Source organism: Neolamprologus multifasciatus, chromosome 3, assembly GCF_963576455.1.
Source record: "Neolamprologus multifasciatus chromosome 3, fNeoMul1.2, whole genome shotgun sequence".
NCBI classification, from domain to species: domain Eukaryota; kingdom Metazoa; phylum Chordata; class Actinopteri; order Cichliformes; family Cichlidae; genus Neolamprologus; species Neolamprologus multifasciatus.
The window spans coordinates 41,830,724-41,850,424 of record NC_140441.1 but is presented as its reverse complement, the minus strand read 5'-3'; the positions used below and the strand labels follow the sequence as shown (position 1 = coordinate 41,850,424).

At 39.1% G+C, this 19,701-nt stretch overlaps 1 protein-coding gene, 1 long non-coding RNA gene and 1 pseudogene across 3 annotated transcripts in view; 1 reads left to right on the top strand and 2 right to left on the bottom strand.

The window, feature by feature from the left end:
* Nucleotides 1–19,701, top strand: part of LOC146523247 (uncharacterized) — a 339,030-nt gene that overhangs the window by 71,978 nt on the left and 247,351 nt on the right. The window lies entirely within an intron of this gene.
* Nucleotides 888–3,106, bottom strand: LOC146523272 (uncharacterized). The gene is made up of 4 exons (XM_085154893.1): nt 2,596–3,106; nt 2,206–2,457; nt 1,520–1,609; nt 888–1,345 (listed from the first exon to the last, which is right to left on the bottom strand). Exons 1-4 carry the CDS (start codon nt 2,723–2,725, stop codon nt 1,086–1,088), a joined length of 732 nt encoding a protein of 243 aa, XP_085011019.1. The 5' UTR covers nt 2,726–3,106; the 3' UTR covers nt 888–1,085.
* Nucleotides 7,351–8,521, bottom strand: LOC146523271 (uncharacterized; annotated as a pseudogene). Its single transcript, XR_014871878.1, has 3 exons — nt 8,158–8,521; nt 7,856–8,004; nt 7,351–7,539 (listed from the first exon to the last, which is right to left on the bottom strand). The product of XR_014871878.1 is annotated as an uncharacterized LOC146523271 (transcript).

The following is a 19,701-nucleotide window of genomic DNA, read 5'->3' as shown; positions in this document are numbered from 1 at the left end:
TCTCCTCACAGTGGAGGTTGTATCGGCGCTCCATGGAGCTCCGTCCTGAAATTGCGGAGAAGTGTGTGAAGGCGACGTGTGTTCTCCACAATTTTCTGCGCTGTGTGGACGAGAGAGGGGCACCTGCTGTGAGGGGTGTGGCACCTGCTGTGGTGGAGCCGTTGCAAGGCCTGGGTCGTATGGCAGCAAACAACTCCTCCAGAGAGGCTGTCCTGGTGAGGGAGAAATTCATGGCCCACTTCTCGGCGGAGGGAGCTGTGTCTTGGCAACCAAAGGAGTAGCCTGTTTGAAGTCCGAGTGACTTCCCCACAACGGCTCTTTTAAGAGCCACCCACAAACCTCTAAAGAGTGTTCCTGTCCTTTTAATTTTTTCTTAATAAATGGAGCTCTACTCCAAAATAAACTAACCTCTTTTTACTCTCTTAAGTAACTTGTCTTCACTATGTTCCTATATACAGTGTGGTGCACAAGTTTGGGAAACCTTATTAATAGTCATTATTTTCCTGTATGAATCACTGTTACAATGAAAAATGTCACTTACATATATCATATAGGAGACACACACATTGATATACACTAAATATTTATTTCATTTCTTTTTTTGTGTTGCCAATTTATGCACCTGCTTGATTTAAACAGTTATTGCACACTTTCTGTAAACTGCATTTCACTTCTCAAATATCACTGTGTGTGTCTCCTATATGATATTTAACTGACTATTTTTATTGTGACAACCAATGATTTGTACAAGAAAATAATTACTTTTCACAATGTTGCCCAAACTTTTGCATCCCACTGTATTAGTATGTTTTGTCATTAGTATATGAAATAAATTCTACTTGTGTCAAGTCGGGTGCCAATATTTGCTGTGTAGTAGAACAGAGACATTTTGTCATTATAAATGTTTATTTGAAAAAATATAAATTCATTAACAAAAACATTTATCATAAATATATGAAATTTAACTATTTACAGAGAGACAGGAATAAAAAGGACCCAGCTTGGAGTGGAAGAGCCTCAGGGAGAAGGAGGAGAAAAATAAGAACATTGTTTCTGCCCTGGAGAGCTGCTGCCTCATCAGAAAACTACTGATCATTAGGGTCCAATGTTTCCAAATTTAACACAGCTGTGCTGTTTTCAAAAACTAATTTATAAATTTGAAATTTCACGAATTCTCGTGTCTGAGGCGGCATGCTCTCCAGAGCAGGAACAAGGCCGAGGAGGAAATGTTCAGTTGGAGACGGGCGTGGCCTCTTTAGGGACTCCAGGATGGCCAGCTCCACCGCCGATGGACCGTCCTGGGACCCGTCCCTCGCCCGCCTTCGAGCTGTCCTCCTCTGTGGGCCTGTAAAACACAGCACAAAACAAACACAAAGTAATGAGAAGGCTGCTACTAGATTTTCATTTTCAAAATTGAAAAAAAAAACAGGATATAAACAGATTGGTTGTAGATATTTAGTAAAGGTGATCACAAGGGAATTCAAGCAAGTAAAAAGCTGTCAGTGCTTGATGTTCATACCTGTGGGTGCAGCAGCAGGAGCTGAGGGACCAGGGACTGGAGAGCCAGGAGAAGAGACAGCTGAGGACTCTGCTGCATGATTACTTGACTCTATGAAGACAATATTAAATGTTAATATTATTATTAATGTTAATATAGGTTGAAGACAATAGTCATAGAGAATATTATATTATTATATACTTATATACTTATTATTATATACAGTGGTCTCTCATTTATTGCAGCACATGAACAGTAGTCACAGTTCTCACAAGTTGATTCTCAAAGTGAAAACCTTTGTCGATTTTAAAACGTAAAAGTATTATGCCGCGCTTTTTCTCCGTCTGCGGCGCCACTTTTGTGCGCCTTTTTTGCTCCCGGTGCAGGTGTCTATTTCCGAATGAGGGTCATAGTTATGAGTGTTTTTGTGCTGTTTTTTTCTATTGGACGTGATGGTTATCAAAACCAAACATGATAAGTTTGGCAAGCGCAGGAGACACAACACGGAGGAGATTTGTCATTTGGGCTGCAGAATGCAATGCGCATTGTTGAAAGCTGTACGGTGCAATAAAAAAAATCAGCGAAAAGGCGAGGCAGTGACGGATGAACAGCGGGACTACTGTATACTGTTTATTAATAAACAAAATATGTTCCTGTATGACAACACGCATAAATTAACTGCCTACATTAACTCAATGTAAACATACCTTCTGACTGACACTCCCCTGCTGCCTCTTCGGGCTGTCCCTGGTCCTCGGGGGAGAAGTTCTCCACGGTCCGCACCATATTGCCGCTAGTCTCCCGCGGGATGAGGAAGGGGTCCAGAAACCCCATGACCGCGAAGAACTTCCATCTTCTCCCCGATCCTGCTGCAGACCCACTCCTCTTCTCCTTCTCTGCCTTCTTCTCCTTATTATAAGTGTCCCTGAGGCTCTTCCACTTTCTCCTGCAGATGTCCTCTGAATAAACGCATTATCTTGTTAGCGGAAAGGTATTTGTACATCAGTGGGAAAATAGCGGGACAGTAGGCGGGCTTGCTAGCTTTTGCGCGGGTTCATCGGGTCAGTCTGAAAATTAAAAAGAAGGAATGAACTTACCAGGTTGCCCGATCTCCTCACTTATGTGTCTCCAAGCTAGGTCCTTTTTATTCCTGTCTCGGTAAAAGTAGTAGCTAGCATCGTACAGCTCCGGGTGATTAGCCACGGCACTGATGAGCTTTTCCTCCATACTGAATGAAGAATGAAGGGCTTTGGCTGGATCTGCCCCTTTGACCTAGGTCAGAGCCACGTCACCAGGCTCCTGATTGGTTGTCGCGGCGCGATTTGATGCTGGAGTTCAGCTTTTTCCAACTCGAGCGGTAGACGCGAAACGCGCGTATGCACAAAATGCAACACAAAAACTCACGCGCGTGGTTTTATTCGCGAGTCAAACGCGCCAGACGCGCTACACTGACGCGCGTTTCACGCGTTTTGGCGTTTTCGCGACGCAAATCTGCTTCCGAATTTTCGCAGGACCCGCAATCGCGCGTCATCGCGCTTTTCCATTGACTTTACATGTAAACCTGACGCTCTATTCGCGTCCATCGCGTTCGGTGTGAACACACCGTAAGTGTGTCATAAGCTTAGGAGTAGATTTCTAGGAGACCCTCCCCAGTTGAACTGTGAAAGTAAGACAAAGAGGAGTGAATACTGAGTGGAAATTCCCCAGAGGATACCTGGGTGGGGGTCTCAACATTTGTAACTGGATAACTGTGGTCTGGAAGGGAGATGGACTTTTATGACCGGCAGGGAGTCACCTACGCAGAGACACACACACACAGTGCTTAAACTGTTACACTCACACATCGACACGCACACTCACTCACGTGCACTCACACATACACACAGGTACGCGCATATGCTCAGTCACTCACGTGCACTCACATAGGCATACGGATATGCGCACACACAGGCACTCACGTGCTCGTGCATACACACACAGACACACAGAGTTTGCAGCACACCATGGGGGGTTTATGATGGGGTCGCTTCTATAAAGCTGGCTGTAACTAACAAAGGGGTGAAGATTTTGCAGAGGGACACACCGGCCTCGTCTTCCCTTCTAGAAGTGCATGCTTAAATGAAGATGAATAAAGATGAATAAAGGTTTTGTGAAATAACTACTGAGTTCCGGTGCTGTCTCTGGAAGTTTCGACGAATAAAAGAACCGGGGTAAAACTGATTTCGCAACACATGTCACATACTGGGTGAAGGTGGGCAGTGTGGAATTCAGTGAGAGATGATTAAAGTCCCCTGATATTAGAAGGGCTCTCAGATATTGTGTATGCAGTCTGCTGACCACAGAGTGGCTGACAGCACAAATTTAAGTTGGTATGACGGTTTGCCACTTAATTCTGCCCATCAGAGTATGCTTGTAGCTCATATTCACGAAGGTAGGATGGCTTGGCACTAAACTTTACCCGTCAGAGTATTTTTCTGGCTAATATTCACAAAGGTAGTACGGTTCACCACTTATTTTCGTGTTGTGCGCATGCACAGAAACAACGGGTAGGATGGTTTGTCAGGTAGGATGGATTCCCAGAACACACTCCCTCTGTGACTAGGTTAGCGATGTGAGCTCATCCATCTTATTGGGCAGCGATCTTACATTTCCAGTGATTAAAGAAGGGAGAGACGGTCTATAATGTCTTCTTCTTGGGCGACAGCACTCCCTCTCAGCACGACACACACATCTTTTAGCAGCATAACAAGCCACAGGTGAGTAACTGCTTCGAGATGTTTTGTCCAACGGAAGCCCACAATGAGCTCCGCCCAGGCAAGGAGGAGACAGTAGAAATAGTGAGAGAGAAGAAAAACCCTCATGAATACCTGTAGCCTTATTGAGCTGGCCGGGCAGACACAGCGACTGTGAAACTTATAGCTGAAATGTGTCCAGTTATTGTGTGACACACTGTAATGTGTGGTCACATTATGTGATTTAATTTTTGTATATTGTATAAGCTTTTAGGTGTAGTTTTGTTAAGGAAGGACCTTAATCTTGTGATTTTTGTTGGAGAGCCAACATGTGGTGTGATCCCTAGTTATGCCACAAGGGGGCACTTCCGCCCAGTGAGATGGTTTAGTGCAGGGGTGTCAAACTCAAATACACAGTGGGCCAAAATTCAAAACTGGAACAAAGTCGCGGGCTAACGTTAATATTTATTGAAAAAAAAATCTTCCTCCAGATTTAAGAATGAATCTCTTCTTATGGACTCAAACAAGTTTTGCTGAAAAACTGAATATGGAACAAGCAAAGCTTAATACTAAACAATATATATATTAGCTGTATAATACCAGTAGGCCAGCTCTGATAGTAATAATAATAATTTGGTATGGGCTTCGCGGGCCAAATGTAATTAGGCTGCGGGCCAAATTTGGCCCACGGGCCAGAGTTTGACACCTATGGGTTAGTGTGACGCTACTGCTTGTCTTCTGATCTGGCAAAAGCGAGAGAGGAAACACACTACCTGTCGTCCATCTCATGATTTATCTGTTTTTTTCAGGTTAGTAAGTAATAAGGCCACACATTTGGTCCACATAATTTACATGACAAATAAGGGTAAAACCCAACCAGTAGTTTGTTTTGCTGAGATCTGTATTCGTCTGTTTCGCTCATTGAAATGTGTTACGATCGAGAGTAGGAGCTAGCTTAGCTCGCCACATCCTGGAGTAGCTGTCAGCTTTGTTGTTTTCTAAACTTAAGGCACCCTCTTGTAACAAAAGTACACCATGGCTCCTGTATATTTGAGTTAATGTGTTCGCAGAGACAGTTTGATGTGTTGTCACTGTTATTGTCTAAAGTTAGTGTAATAACCTATAATAATTCTGATCGCTCTGCAATGTTGATGTGGAGATTTCCACTATACAGATACGCCATTAGTATATGGTACAGTACCGGAATGTTTGCTTTATCAAACTATGTGTGAAAAAAGTGTGATTTATAGCTCTTAGTAACAAACAACAGAGATGACTGTTTAGATTTTTGTTTATAGTATTTTAGTTTATTCTGATTTTGGGCTTTGGGAATGTGAGACAGAGATGTTAAGAAGTTTTTGCAACCTGTTGTGAACGCATGAATGTGTTTAAATAAAGATCTGGCAGAAGCGAGAGAGGAAACACACTACCTGTCGTCCATCTCATGATTTATCTGTTTTTTTCAGAACCAGACATAATCTGTCAGCCGCCCTCTTGCTTGGGGTGTGTTACAATTGCACTATAAGAAATATAGTGATGTGTCTTCATTCATTTTTTTCTGATGTGTGAACTAAACTAAAGGTTTTTAACCCGTATCACTCCTTGCACTACTGCTTGACCAATGGCTGATTGGATGCTTAGACTAATAAGCAAAAAAGTCCAAGTGCTCCTAAAAATACCAATTATCAGCTTTATAGGGAAAGCAATCAAATTCAATACATTACTGGTTTAATGTGTGCGTGTACTGTATGTCCACATGTCTGGTTGTACATTAAACACATGAAGAAACTTACATAGCAGGTAGAATCAATCTACAGTTATCAGCCCCTCTGTTATTTCTGGTTGGCTCAATACTTTCTATCTGTGTCTCTCTCCTTATCGCTCTAACTCTCCTCTGATTGACTCTATCTGGACTGAAAGGTGTGGTTATTTAGTTAAACATCAGCAGATTATTGAAATACATTGACCAGTCTGTCTGGCACCAACAACCATGCCATATTCAAAGTCCCTTAAATCACCTTTCTTCCCCTTTTCTTAAAATTGTTAAGTATTATTATTATTTTAACTAACACACGTAAATATACTTAAACTGTTGAATTATTTTTCTGATATAGTTGGGCTGAACTCACTGAACAGCACAGGATTCTGGAATATATTGTTAATAAGGTTGCAGGCAAACATCTCTGGCTGTGAGTACAGCTCCACATACCACACGGTTGTCTTTTGGTTTTAATATAGGTTGTAATCACATGTTAATTAATTTACTTTTGTGTGGTGATTTTAACAGAGGATTAGCCAGAATTCATCAATAAAGATATTATATCTGTTCAAACATAATGGTAGTTCAGTTTAGTTTTTACACATAAGTTGTGAGCAAACCAGAAAAAATTACAAATTTTTATGACTGCATCAGCTTTAATGAGATTTTATGTGTGAAAATATACATGCATTTTTGTCTTTACCCATATGGAAAAGAAATAGTAAAAACTTACAAAAGACTTGCATAAGACGTGGCCTACTTCATATAGTAATCATAGAAGGCTTATATGATTTACTCATGAAAGTGGCCACTTCCTCATTACTTTCATATATTGTTTTAGTAAGTATCCAAAACATACAAGTTTCATTTATGTAATTTTTCAAGGGATCTTACATCTGTTTTCACTCTTGTATGCTTTTCATTTAAGTTTCACACAAGACAGATACAAACTTTATAAGATTTATATATATCTTTTCCATTTAGATTCAAGTTAATTAATTAAAGCTTTAACTGCACAGAGAAGAGACTGTAGCAGTGGCAGGCAGATGTCACAGTGAGGAAACCCAACAACAAAGTGCAGCAATCAAACAACCAAATTCATAGTCTAAAAAGCTGATGGAGAGTCTGGCCACACATGCTTGTACAATGGTGCAGGACTTTTACCAGCAACAATGGTCTGACAGTCAATGAAAATCTCATTTCATCGTTTTACAGACACAGTCGCTGTCTCTTCCTGTTAAATAAGGTAAACTGCATCTGTGTTACGATTACACTACAGCAGAGCCTCACTCACTTTAACTGTAAGACAATCTAAGCTATACATCAAAGTCCTCACTAGCTCGTCCGCCATCAACCATCAGTCACATTTTTTTTTTGTCAAGCAACGTCAACATGTGTGAGAGATCTTTTGTGTTGCTTTTCTTGTGAGTCTATCTCGTAGCAGCGTACACAACATTTGGCTCCAGCTCTCTCTGTGGTACAGACCTTCTGATCTTTGCTCTGTGAGGGAAACTCAGTGCTGCATAGTTCATGGCATCAGAGTCCACATTCTGTCAAAATGTTCAAAGTCACTAATCCTGCACATTATTTATCTCTTAACATCCACTAGGTCAGATACAATCTGTGTAGACTGATGTGTGGATGTTTTAGTTTCTAAAAATGTACATTTTCAGCAACATAACTCAAACCTAATTCAAGACTGATTGCTGGTGACTGGTGGATGTTAATCGATGAATGATTGAATCAAACAATATATAAATCAATCGATCTGAATCTACGGTTTAAACAGATTACCTCACTGCGTTGTGGATTCTGTCCATCATCTTCAGCTATTTAATAGAAAAGCTGCATCAGTTAGTTATTCACTAAAAACTGTTGCATGTTTAGTTTAAGTTTAAATAAGTCAGTACCTGTATAAAATTTCCTGATCTTGATAATCAGACCGATGATGACCAGGAGAAGGAAAACAGTTAAACTGCCCAGAATCATAGTGGATGGATTTTGTGATGAATCTTCTACAAGAAAGAGAAATAAATACATTATTTAATACAAATAAATAATAGGAATAATAAACAAGAGTATCCTTAGTTTTTTGACAGGTAATAAAAATAGTACATGTTTTAATTGCTGTAAATGAATCAATAGAGAAAATATAAAAACAATCTTACCTTGAACCTTTAAATTTGTTGCACCATAAACTATGAACTTTTCATTCTTCGGCTCGCCACAGAAATACAGCCCAGAGTCAGATGAATCCACTTGTTTGATCTCAAGAAATAGCACAGAGATGTTGGATGCCATGCTGAACTTGCCATTTTGAAATCCTTCATTGAAAGTCACATTGCTCTCAGGGCTGAACATAGACGAGATCTTACTAGCTTTCGGTCTGTTGGTACTTCTGAACCAGGATAAGTGAACACGATAACTGCTAAGGTTGGAGCACTGCAGCGTGACTTCTTCACCAGGCTGAACCTCCACAGAGTGAAACTCGAAGGCTAAGACAGAGATCCAACCTGGAACAAACAACGAGCATTAATGACATGTACGTAAGGTTCAGTTCTGCTGGATTACTGTATCGAACTAAATGTGAAAAAGTTATAGATGTACTTACTGAAGGTGCAGAGTAATATTGGTTTCATGTTCATCACTGTGGCAAGCACCACCTCAATGTCACTAACTGAACTGTGCTCCAGTAAAAGTGATCTGCACGTAAAGAGGCGGGCTGTCCTTTTATATGTACAGTTAGTCAGACTGACAGTGACGGAGTGCAAACTGACACTGAGTAAGAAAAACTGGGTATTATTAAAATCCTGTTTAATGAGATAATCTGGGTAATGTTGCAAAAGTCTGTCTACAAAAGATGTCAGCCTGAATAATTATAAACAGTATTAGTCTTTATCTTTCTCTGAATAGGACTCCCTAAAGTCTTATCATTTCCCATCCTACGCAGTAGTGTTGTTAAATAATAATAATAATGTTGATTTACCTCGAGCAAGAAGTGACGTCATTTAGATTTGTTTGACACACAGGAGCACGTATGCTCTGAGCAGCTCTTCCAAATGAACTAACTGAATCGCCTCGTCTTTAAACAAATAGTAGCATTTAACAGTTGAACTGCTTACTGATCAGGAAGAGCCCCATCATGTGGTCAACTGTTATTCACAGCACATGCAGTACTTATTAGAAACATCTATGCATGTCCCCAATAATACATTAATCCAGGCAGTCAATCATCTTGTTAAAAATAAAAATCTTTCACAATGGTTCATGGCTTCTAAAAGTTTGCTAGTTTAATCAGATTGGGGCAGACAAAATCCTTTAGTAGGAAAAAAAAATGCTTTATTGATGAGGGCATCAAATACTCTCATTTTGTCAGATATTGAAATTATGAAATGAGCAAATTTTTATGCTCAGAAAACAATTTTCATGTCACAGTTGGTGACCATATAGAAATACGGCTGCTTTCCCTCTATGTTGTTGAATTAAAATTGCGTATACATGCTGAATGTTGTTCTTGTATCACCATTTATGTTTCTCTACTTGACTCACTGATATTTAAACTGGTAAGATCCATTTGTAAAGCATTTTTTCTAACTCTTTTAAATACAAGCAGCATTTTGTTGTAAACCATCATGTGTGTAAATATATCCTTTGTGCTATGTGACTACCTGATTAGATATTTCTGTTAACTAGCAGTTCAACAGGCCTACTAACAAAGTATGCTAACAATAAAGACATTACAGAATATCTATTTATAAACTCAATTTTAATACTAGAATATTAAAATACAGTTGAACTACTCCTTGTATAATTCCTACAGTGGTTTCAACCTTTATGTTCAAAGGCACTGCATGACCATAACCACAGTCATTTTAAGACAGTCATGGCGCTCAGAAGATTATGACCTAAAAAACAAATGTTTGCAAGACAGCCCTGTGATATTTTCCGTGGTATTCAGACCACAGAGTTTTGTCTCTTCCTGTTGAACATATCTCACACACCTTTATGCCCCTCTCACTATTAAACTAAAGCAGAGCCTCTTAATACAAAAAATAGTCTCCATTATTTATCAGTCTTCACTAACTCCTCCTCCATTACCTACCAATCACAATGGTTTGCTCTCAGATAAAGTCATAGCAGCTGTGGTGGGAGACGGAGAGATAGCTAGAAAGTGAGAAAGTATTAGAAGTTACTGCATTGTATTAATCTTTATTAGAAAAAGTGTTTTTTTGTTAAAAGTGGTTGTAAAGATTTGCATACACCAACTGTACAGAACATTACAAGCAGATAAATATGATAGCTGTCACTTTGTGCTGATGTTCCTGTTATTTTGTGAGTCTATCTCGTAGCAGCGTACAAAACATTTGGCTCCAGCTCCCTCTGTGGTGGAGGCCTTCTCATGTTTGTTCTGGTTTGGAAACTCAGTGCTGCATAGTTCATGGCGTCAGACTCTGCATTCTGTAATGGAAAATGTTTGAAGTCACTAATCTCAAAGCATTAAATGTTAACCTGTTGACATCCACCAGGTCACAGGCAGCCCATCAATAGATAAGATTAACATCCAACTGCTATTTATTGAAATTTAATCTTTTGGCAACGTCCAAATGGGAGAGATGGAAATATGGTAACATTTTCTGTTTTCTGCATTTTCAGCATAGCTAAAACAATTAAACCTAAACTTAGATGGATTGCTGTTGACTGATGGAAGCTAACAGTTTAAATAACTGAATCAGACGATATATCAATAAATCAACTGGAATCCAAGGTTAAAATAGATTACCTCACTGTGTTGCAAATTCTGCATCTTGTCATGAGCTAAATGACAGAAACAGTACATCTATCAGTTCTTTTCTCAAAACCTTTGCAATTTCAGTTTAAATTCAAACACATAAATACCTGTATGAAGTTTCCTGATGCTAACAACCAGACCAATGATGACCAGTAAAAGGAAAACAGTTAAACTCCCAAGGATCACAGTTGATAGATTGGTTAATCCATCTTCTAAAAAACCGTCAACTGAAAAAAAAGTAGCACATATAGGATATTCTGCCTTTTTGACAATTACTCAAAAATTAAAGTAAAAGAACAATCTTACCTTGAACCTTCAAATATGTTGCAGTGAAAACACTTGGCCTTCCCATGTGCAACTCTCCACAGAAATATAACCCAGAGTCAGATGGATCCACTTGTTTAATTTTGAGAAATACCACAGAGGTGTTGGATGTCATGTTAAATTTAGTATCTTGAAATCCATCACAGAAGGTAGCACGACTATTAGCAGTAGACATAAAAGAGATGCGACTGGCATTGAGTCTGTCGGCCAGTCTGAACCAGAATATGTGGGTTGCAAAACTGCTGAAGTTGGAGCACTGCAGTGTGACTTCTTGTCCAGGGTCAACCACCACAGTGTAAAACTGTGCGAGTGAAACAGATATCCAACCTGAAACAATCAACAAGTATTCATAAAAGACAAATTTCCAAAGAACAAAACAAAACCTAAAACTTATGTTGTCAATAAACTTTTGTGAATTTAATTTAATGGCAACAACAAATCTAAACTAACTACTGATAAAAATAGATAGGTGTACTTACTGAGAGTATAGAGTAAAAATGATAGCAAGTTGAAGTTCACCATTGTGCACATGGCCACTGCAACGGCACTAACTGAATGGTGCTCCAGCAAAAGTGATCTCTAGACAAAGAGGTGGGCTGTTCTTATATGTGTAGACTGACTGCAGACCAACTGCACTGGTGCTTGTAGAAAAGCGCAGCAACAAAAATCAGGATATCATCGCTTCTTTGTTAGGTTTGTTTGTTAGACAGTCTCAGTAATGCTTTTGTAAACCTTTCCTGACACTGGCACATTAAGTTTGTCTTTGATTTTTATAACTGCAGGACATGATAATAGTCTATGTGATTAAGCTTTGACTAAACCAGCATCTCTCTATCTAGCTAGCTGGATAGCTACTGCAGTTAAAACTTTATATTCAGGTTAGTATTTTAGAAACAGTTATGCAATAAGAAAGCCAGTTGCTTCATAAATTGCAGGCTGGCGTGCATGTGCACAAATATCACAAGTAAATTAACAACATGATTATATCTTTAGTGGATATCTGACCTCTATAAAAGTGATTAATTGATAGCAATTGAATGATACCAGTATAAGTTTAACATTGAGGGTAGTGATGTTAGTTTATGCAAGTCTTACAGTGGCTTGCAAAAGTATTCGGCCCCCTTGAACTTCCACATTTTGTCACATTACAGCCACAAACATGAATCAATTTTATTGGAATTCCACGTGATAGACCAACACAAAGTGGTGTACACGTGAGAAGTGGAACGAAAATCATACATGATTCCAAACATTTTTTACAAATAAATAACTGAAAAGTGGGGTGTGCGTAATTATTCAGCCCCCTGAGTCAATACTTTGTAGAACCACCTTTTGCTGCCATTACAGCTGCCAGTCTTTTAGGGTATGTCTCTACAAGCTTTGCACATCTAGAGACTGAAACCCTTGTCCCTTCTTCTTTGCAAAAGAGCTCCACAACTGCCCTGTAACGGCCTCTAAGGTTGTCTAAGAGAAAATTGGGAGCAACAACACCATGAAGTCCAAAGAACACACCAGACAGGTCAGGGATAAAATTATTGAGAAATTTAAAGCAGGTTTAGGCTACAAAAAGATTTCCCAAGCCTTGAACATCCCACGGAGCACTGTTCAAGCGATCATTCAGAAATGGAAGGAGTATGGCACAACTGTAAACCTACCAAGGCAAGGCCGTTCACCTAAACTCACAGGCAGAACAAGGAGAGCGCTCATCAGAAATGCAGCCAAGAGGCCCATGGTGACTCTGGACGAGCTGCAGAGATCTACGGCTCAGGTGGGGGAATCTGTCCATAGGACAACTATTAGTCGAGCACTGCACAAAGTTGGCCTTTATGGAAGAGTGGCAAGAAGAAAGCCATTGTTAAAAGAAAACCATAAGTAGTCCCATTTGCAGTTTGCCACAAGCCATTTGGGGGACATAGCAAACATGTGGAAGAAGGTGCTCTGGTCAGATGAGACCAAAATGGAACTTTTTGGCCAAAATGCAAAACGCTATGTGTGGCGGAAAACTAACACTGCACATCACTCTGAACACATCATCCCCACTGTCAAATATGGTGGTGGCAGTATCACGCTTTGGGGGTGCTTCTCTTCAGCAGGGACAGGGAAGCTAGTCAGAGTTGATGGGAAGATGGATGGAGCCAAATACAGGGCAATCTTGGAAGAAAACCTCTTGGAGTCTGCAAAAGACTTGAGACTGGGGCGGAGGTTCACCTTCCAGCAGGACAACAACCCTAAACATAAAGCCAGGACAACAGAGGAGTGGTTTAAAACAAAACATATCCATGTGTTAGAATGGCCCAGTCAAAGTCCAGATCTAAATCCAATCGAGAATCTGTGGCAAGATCTGAAAACTGCTGTTCACAAACGCTGTCCATCTAATCTGACTGAGCTGGAGCTGTTTAGCAAAGAAGAATGGGCAAAGATTTCAGTCTCTAGATGTGCAAAGCTGGTAGAGACATACCCTAAAAGACTGGCAGCTGTAATTACAGCAAAAGGTGGTTCTACAAAGTATTGACTCAGGGGGCTGAATAATTACGTACACCCCACTTTTCAGTTATTTATTTGTAAAAAATGTTTGGAATCATGTATGATTTTCGTTCCACTTCTCACGTGTACACCACTTTGTACTGGTCTTTCACGTGGAAATCCAATAAAATTGATTCATGTTTGTGGCTGTAATATGACAAAATGTGGAAAAGTTCAAGGGGGCCGAATACTTTTGCAAGCCACTGTAAGTCGGTTAAGTGTGATCCGTACTCAGGATGTTGTGAGACAATGTAAGGCTGACTTACCAAGAGTGTGAAGTGATGTCAAAAAGTTGTTTATTGTGTAGGAATAGATAATTTCTGAGCAGCTTTTCCAGATGAACTGACTGAATCAATCTCCTGAACAAATTAGTAGAATCAGCAATAAAACTGAGATACCTTACAGACCATGAAAAACCCAATTTTCACGTCTGTATGTCTCTTGATGCATGAATCCAATCAGACAATCATTGGATGAAAAAAACACCTTCATTAACTTTGACCTTGCCATGATTGTTGGTGGCAGAACAGTTAGTTCTGGTTAAAAATAAAAAAGACCCAATTACAACAGGTCAAACAACTCCTTTATTGAAGAGGATAATAATTCCAATATATCCTCACGTTTTTCTTGATAGAGTATACAAGATGGGCATGTCGAGATTATTAGGAAGCTGCACTGACTGTCAAAAATACAGATAACATATACCTTCAATGGTGTTTGTGTAAGGCCCACAGTATAATCAAGAATTACAGACATCTAGCAAAAACACTCACAAAGCGCATGGAAATTTAATTACTTTAGTTATTTTTTATCCTGTGACAATTTCTGATGCAGACTTTTTGTCTCATCAGACACACATTATTGCAATTTGGACTCTTTGCTTACTTGCGCACAACAAAAAAAACTGAACTGAACCTGCCAACATGATGCTGACACTTTCTACCTCAGACCAATAGACCAAGCAGGAAGTTTAGCTCACACCCTTCATTCTTCACCGTAGTTGTTCAGCTCTCCAGCCTCATCTGTCCAATCTTATTTCACCACTCAGCATATTGCATGTATATGTGTATTGCATATAGAAAAATTAAACCCAGCAACTTTTGCCTCCATTCCCTATCAACAGCTCCAATGTCTACACCACACAGTGTTACAACCTCCAGTGTTAGAACCCAGGTTCCAGCAGCTGTTCCTGCACCAGAACTGCCAGCCTACTACTCATCCATTTACTTCCACTTTCTCTTGTGACCTTGGGTACCAAGCTCTCATCAAACAAATATCAGATCATATACATCATCAGCAGGTGAACCTGAGGCTTTGAGCAGATTCCATTTGTAGTTCACAAAACAGGAACGCTTTATTTTTATTAGTAAGTATTTGACTATGGTGTCCACAGTTATCTGTTCTGTTCAGTCTACACCATAGGTACATCATAACCAGAAACTCTTCTGAAAAACATGTGATATACCCTATGTTGTAACCTATAACATTGTAACCTTTTCTTATTCCTAGATCTATATCAATCAATCAATCAATCAATCAATCAATCAACCAACCAATCAATCAATCAAGGCTTTATTCGCCACGTGCAGGTTGCCCTGCAGTGAAATGGGACACCCCCTCTACTTTACACACACAACACAGAGATTACATGGGGATACAGGCCGGAGATCGGTAGCGTTACAGAAAAAACACTGAAATATACACTACAATGGGAAAGTACAAGAGGAAAAAAAGAGACCTCTACTCATGCTGGGCTCCTGGGAGGACAGCATGAGAACAGGAAACAAAAAAACTCCTCTGCACAAAAAAGCACAAAAATGTCCACAGCACAACATTATGAAACACGTGACAAGCCACAGGGTTGGGTGGGGAGTGAGTAGTAATCCGTAGCAAACACAGCAGCCATCCTGCCCAGCGCTACCATTCCAGCGCGGGCTCAGACACACGGCGGGAACATTGAAAAATACTTGGTCAACTTTACTGTTATACCACAAATTAATGCTACCTGAACTTTTCTGCCCCGACACTGCAAATGTCCAAGTCAACAATATGTAAGATTTACATGTGGTAGTTTGTTTAAGCTAGCTATGTAGCACTGACCTTTGCTTTAACAATGAACATTTCTTTTGTTCTTTTCCAACACAGTGGAATTACTTACATAATCAGACTGAAAATACATGTAGCTGTCTGTACTTGCTTGACTCTCACTCTTACACACACAACTTAAAGCATTTAACACAAAATCTGATGAGGTTTACACTCATTTAAAAAATCATCAATTGGCCAGGAAAAGCTGTTTGTTAGCTATTAAAAAAGCCCTCAGCAAAGCAAAGTCATCTTATTATTTATCACCGATAAAAGGAAATAAAGATAACCCAAGGTTTTTTTTAGTGCTGTACCCAGGCTGACAAGGAGTAAGTCTGTCTGAAGTTTTAAGTGTTGAACATGCATGCATTTATCCTGTTGTGTAGAGATATTTACACCAGAAGTATCAATGAGAATTAAAAAAAAAAAAACACATTTGTTATGAGGATGATCTAATTATTGGATATTGCTTCTAAATATGTTTATTTAGGCTTTCACAGTTTTTTTTCCCTACACAGAAAAGCTGCCTGTTTTATCATCTACTTGAAACCACAGACTGTTTCTATTGTGATTGTCATACTGCAGTTTGCTGCTCTCTGCTGATAGAAGCCAATGGAACTCACCCATTTGTCTCTTTCTTTCTGCAAATTAGGATGTCCGGTGCAAAATGAAAAGCAGAAGTGACAACTCCACCCACAGGTGTCTCACAAACAGCAGGGGGGAAATAGCCATTCGTTACACTCTGAGCAGCAATTCACTTCCCTTCTGAACCTGTCTGGTGGCAACATACACAACAGTTGCCTGTGGCCCTCTTTTGTTTTTGATAAAAAGTTAGTGTGGCATCGTCCCTAAATATAGCATGTTTAAGGTATGTTAGTTTTGTTTAACTAAGTTGTATGTTTAAAATATCAATAAAAGACAGTATGCAATAACTTGCAAATATCATAAAACTGCATTTTATTTGACACAGAACACAGAAACACACATGTTTAAGCTTTTTAAGTAAAAAAGAAAGGTAATTTTTTTTAACAAGTTAGGTATAAACAAAGTAAGTGTATGAGTGTAAAAGACAGCATAAAATCTTTTCAGTCATGAAGACAGATATATATCTAACTGACACACAGCGCTGTGTGCTACCACATCGGTTCACATGTATTTGTATTAACTGGTAGCTTTGATTCAGATTCAGACATGTGGTTGCACATGTAGTATGCACAATATACATGTCAAAATTTGATCCAGGTTCCACAATGAAATACTCTGTTGTTCAGAAATATAGGTGGCATTTACTGTTTTATTAGAGATTCTGTAACAAGAAAAATGCAAGTTAACAAGTGTCAGAATTTTCATCACAGTTATGTTTAAACCATGCACCAAAAAAGTGCCACTAAAAAAGGCGAAAAACTAGAGACTATCTGGTAGCAGCATAGATCACATTTGACTCCATTTGGTTTCTTTTTGCTTTCGGCTGAAACGTTACTGTAGCATAGTTCAAGTCATCATTGTCTCGACTCTGTGAAAAGAACATTCACAATGAATAACAATTACTTATAAGGTGATTATTTGCTTAGTAGATCATATATTTGCAATACAACATACAGACAATGCAAATATATTTACTATAACACATATAGGAACACATCAAATGTTAGTGGTATGTGAGCTAGTTTTGTTTGGGCCTTGTCAAAGTACAAAAGTACATTTTAAATTTAGTCACCTCATTTTGGTCAAGATTTTGTTGTTCTTTAGAAGCTAGAAGGCAAAAACACCACAGTTACTCTGTCTGTTCATTAGTGCACATCATGAAGATTAAATACAGGAAAAGCTGTTGTATGTTTTAAAAAGTACCTTGCTTAAGTTTCCTGTTTTGAACAACCAGTCCAATGATGACCATTAGGAGGAAAACAGACAGAACTCCCAAGGTGACGCTCGTCAGCTTAGCTGCAACGTCAGGCTCTTCTACAAGACAAATGCAGAAAATTAAAGCCTCCAAAACTGTTTTTGGCTTTTAAATCATGTGCACATGCACAATAAAATACATTTTTAGAAAAATCTTACGTTTACATTTGCTGTCCATGTCATCCGCAGGCTCATCAGTGTCTTTTGAAAACAAGACACTGAATTAGTTTTTTATTGATTCAATAATTATAATTATAAAAATATAGAGCATCCACATTGTTGTACAGTGGAACCCCGACTTACGAAATAAATTCGTTCCAGAGGGTCTTTCGTACGTCAAAATTTTCACAAGTTAAAGCACCTTTTTCCATCGCCTTTTGAGTGAGGCGATGCTGGCTAAAGACGAAGTTCTTGGTGGAGGAGGACTTCGCTCATATTTATCAATAATTCAATATCAATAATCTCTTTGTTTCCATCGAGAGCACTTTATGCTTCTTTTTTTCACTCGGATCACTTGCAGAAAGTTTTTTCCGCACTATGAATGAACGATAGGCTAATTGCAAACGAAAAGCACACAAAATAGCGCAATGCAACAACAATATGTCTTTCATGTGGAACAGCGAAGCGCAAGTACAAAAGCCAAGGAGTTATCACATCATTCGGAAGGCATTGTGGGCATTCTGAGCTCAGCCAGCGGATTTCGTTACTTGGGCATTTTGCCGTACCACGGGCAGAAATATTACCGTTAAGTGCCTTTGTAACTTGAATTTTTCATTTAATGGGGTCTTTGTGAGCCGGGGTTCAACTGTATATGCAATGTAGGAAGTGTAGCTTAATGATAAAGAGAAATATTCAAACAGTGGGAACCAAATCAAAACAAAGACTACAATAATACAATAATCTTACCACCAACGTTTAAATGCGTCACACTGAAAACCAGACATCCATCATAAAATCCACAGAAATACAGCCCAGAGTCAGATTGATCCACTTTCTTGATTTTGAGGAAAAGAGTGGAGATGTTGGTTGTCATTTCAAATTTTCCATTTTGGAATCCATCACTGTATGTAACCTCACGTTCAGAATTTAAAGAAAGAGAGATGCAGCTGACTGTGGTACTGTTGACCATTCTGAACCAGAAAGTCAAAGAGTCCCATTTGGAGTTGTTAGTGCACTGCAGAGTCACATCTTCACCTGGCTGGACTTCTACAGTCTGAAAATCAGAAGCTGAAATGGAAATTCCCCCTGAAACAATGGAACAAAACAGACAAATGTTCTTTAGAGACTTACTGTAAGATAACATGATGGGGAATTCGATATCTCTAAATAGTAAAGTTGGTAATAAGCAAATGTAGTTGATGATGGGTTAAACAAACAATAATAAGTTAATATTGATGTTAAGTGTAATAAACTATACTTACAGAAGCTACAAAGACTTAAAGCTGTTATAAAGCTGAAGTTCATCGTTGTGTGTCTAACGCTCTTCAAGCCCGCAGTTGTTGTGTTCACTAGAAAGGTTGCTCTCAGTGTACTACTGTGAATGCGATAGAGGCGGAGTGTCATGTTTTACTTAAATCATTTCAAAGGGGCCATGTGAGCTTTCTCAAGACAGTGTTTATTCCTGTTTGGCCATTTTGTAGATAGCAACATCGACCCACACATTACTGTTAACAAGTAACAGCAAATTTAATTTAATCTTCATTTCATTTCACTTCATTTCCCAAGATGAATATCTATTTGATTTACCACTTTCTAAATACAGATGTTTGCCAATAGGGTCAAGAAAGACTCAGCACAAAATAAGAATATATTAGATGTGAGCAAACAGGTCAGTAACTGCACCCTAATTTAATTACCCTGCTAACCCTGATAATACTAGCAAGTTTTAGAGCTTGAGCATGTTTGGATCACTTCCTCGAAGTCCTTTCTTGATACTTAGAAGAATTTACTCCACTATTCAAAATGAGCTTTGTAGCAGGGTACCTCAGTCAAACATTGCATTTCTGTACTGAAAAATCAATGAAAGTGTTGTGAGAACTGCAGAAGGTGTATAGCCAGCTTCTGTCTTCAAGTAACTGGTAGTGATGGGATT

Bases quoted from the DNA above. Each gene is read 5' to 3' on its own strand.
- LOC146523272 (XM_085154893.1), bottom strand. From the start codon at position 2,725: ATGGAGGAAAAGCTCATCAGTGCCGTGGCTAATCACCCGGAGCTGTAC. The intron at 2,458-2,595 runs GTAAGTTCATTC...GCGTTTATTCAG, and splicing joins TGAGGAGATCGGGCAACCTG to AGGACATCTGCAGGAGAAAG. The intron at 1,610-2,205 runs GTATGTTTACAT...TTGTCTTCATAG, and splicing joins AGGGGAGTGTCAGTCAGAAG to AGTCAAGTAATCATGCAGCA.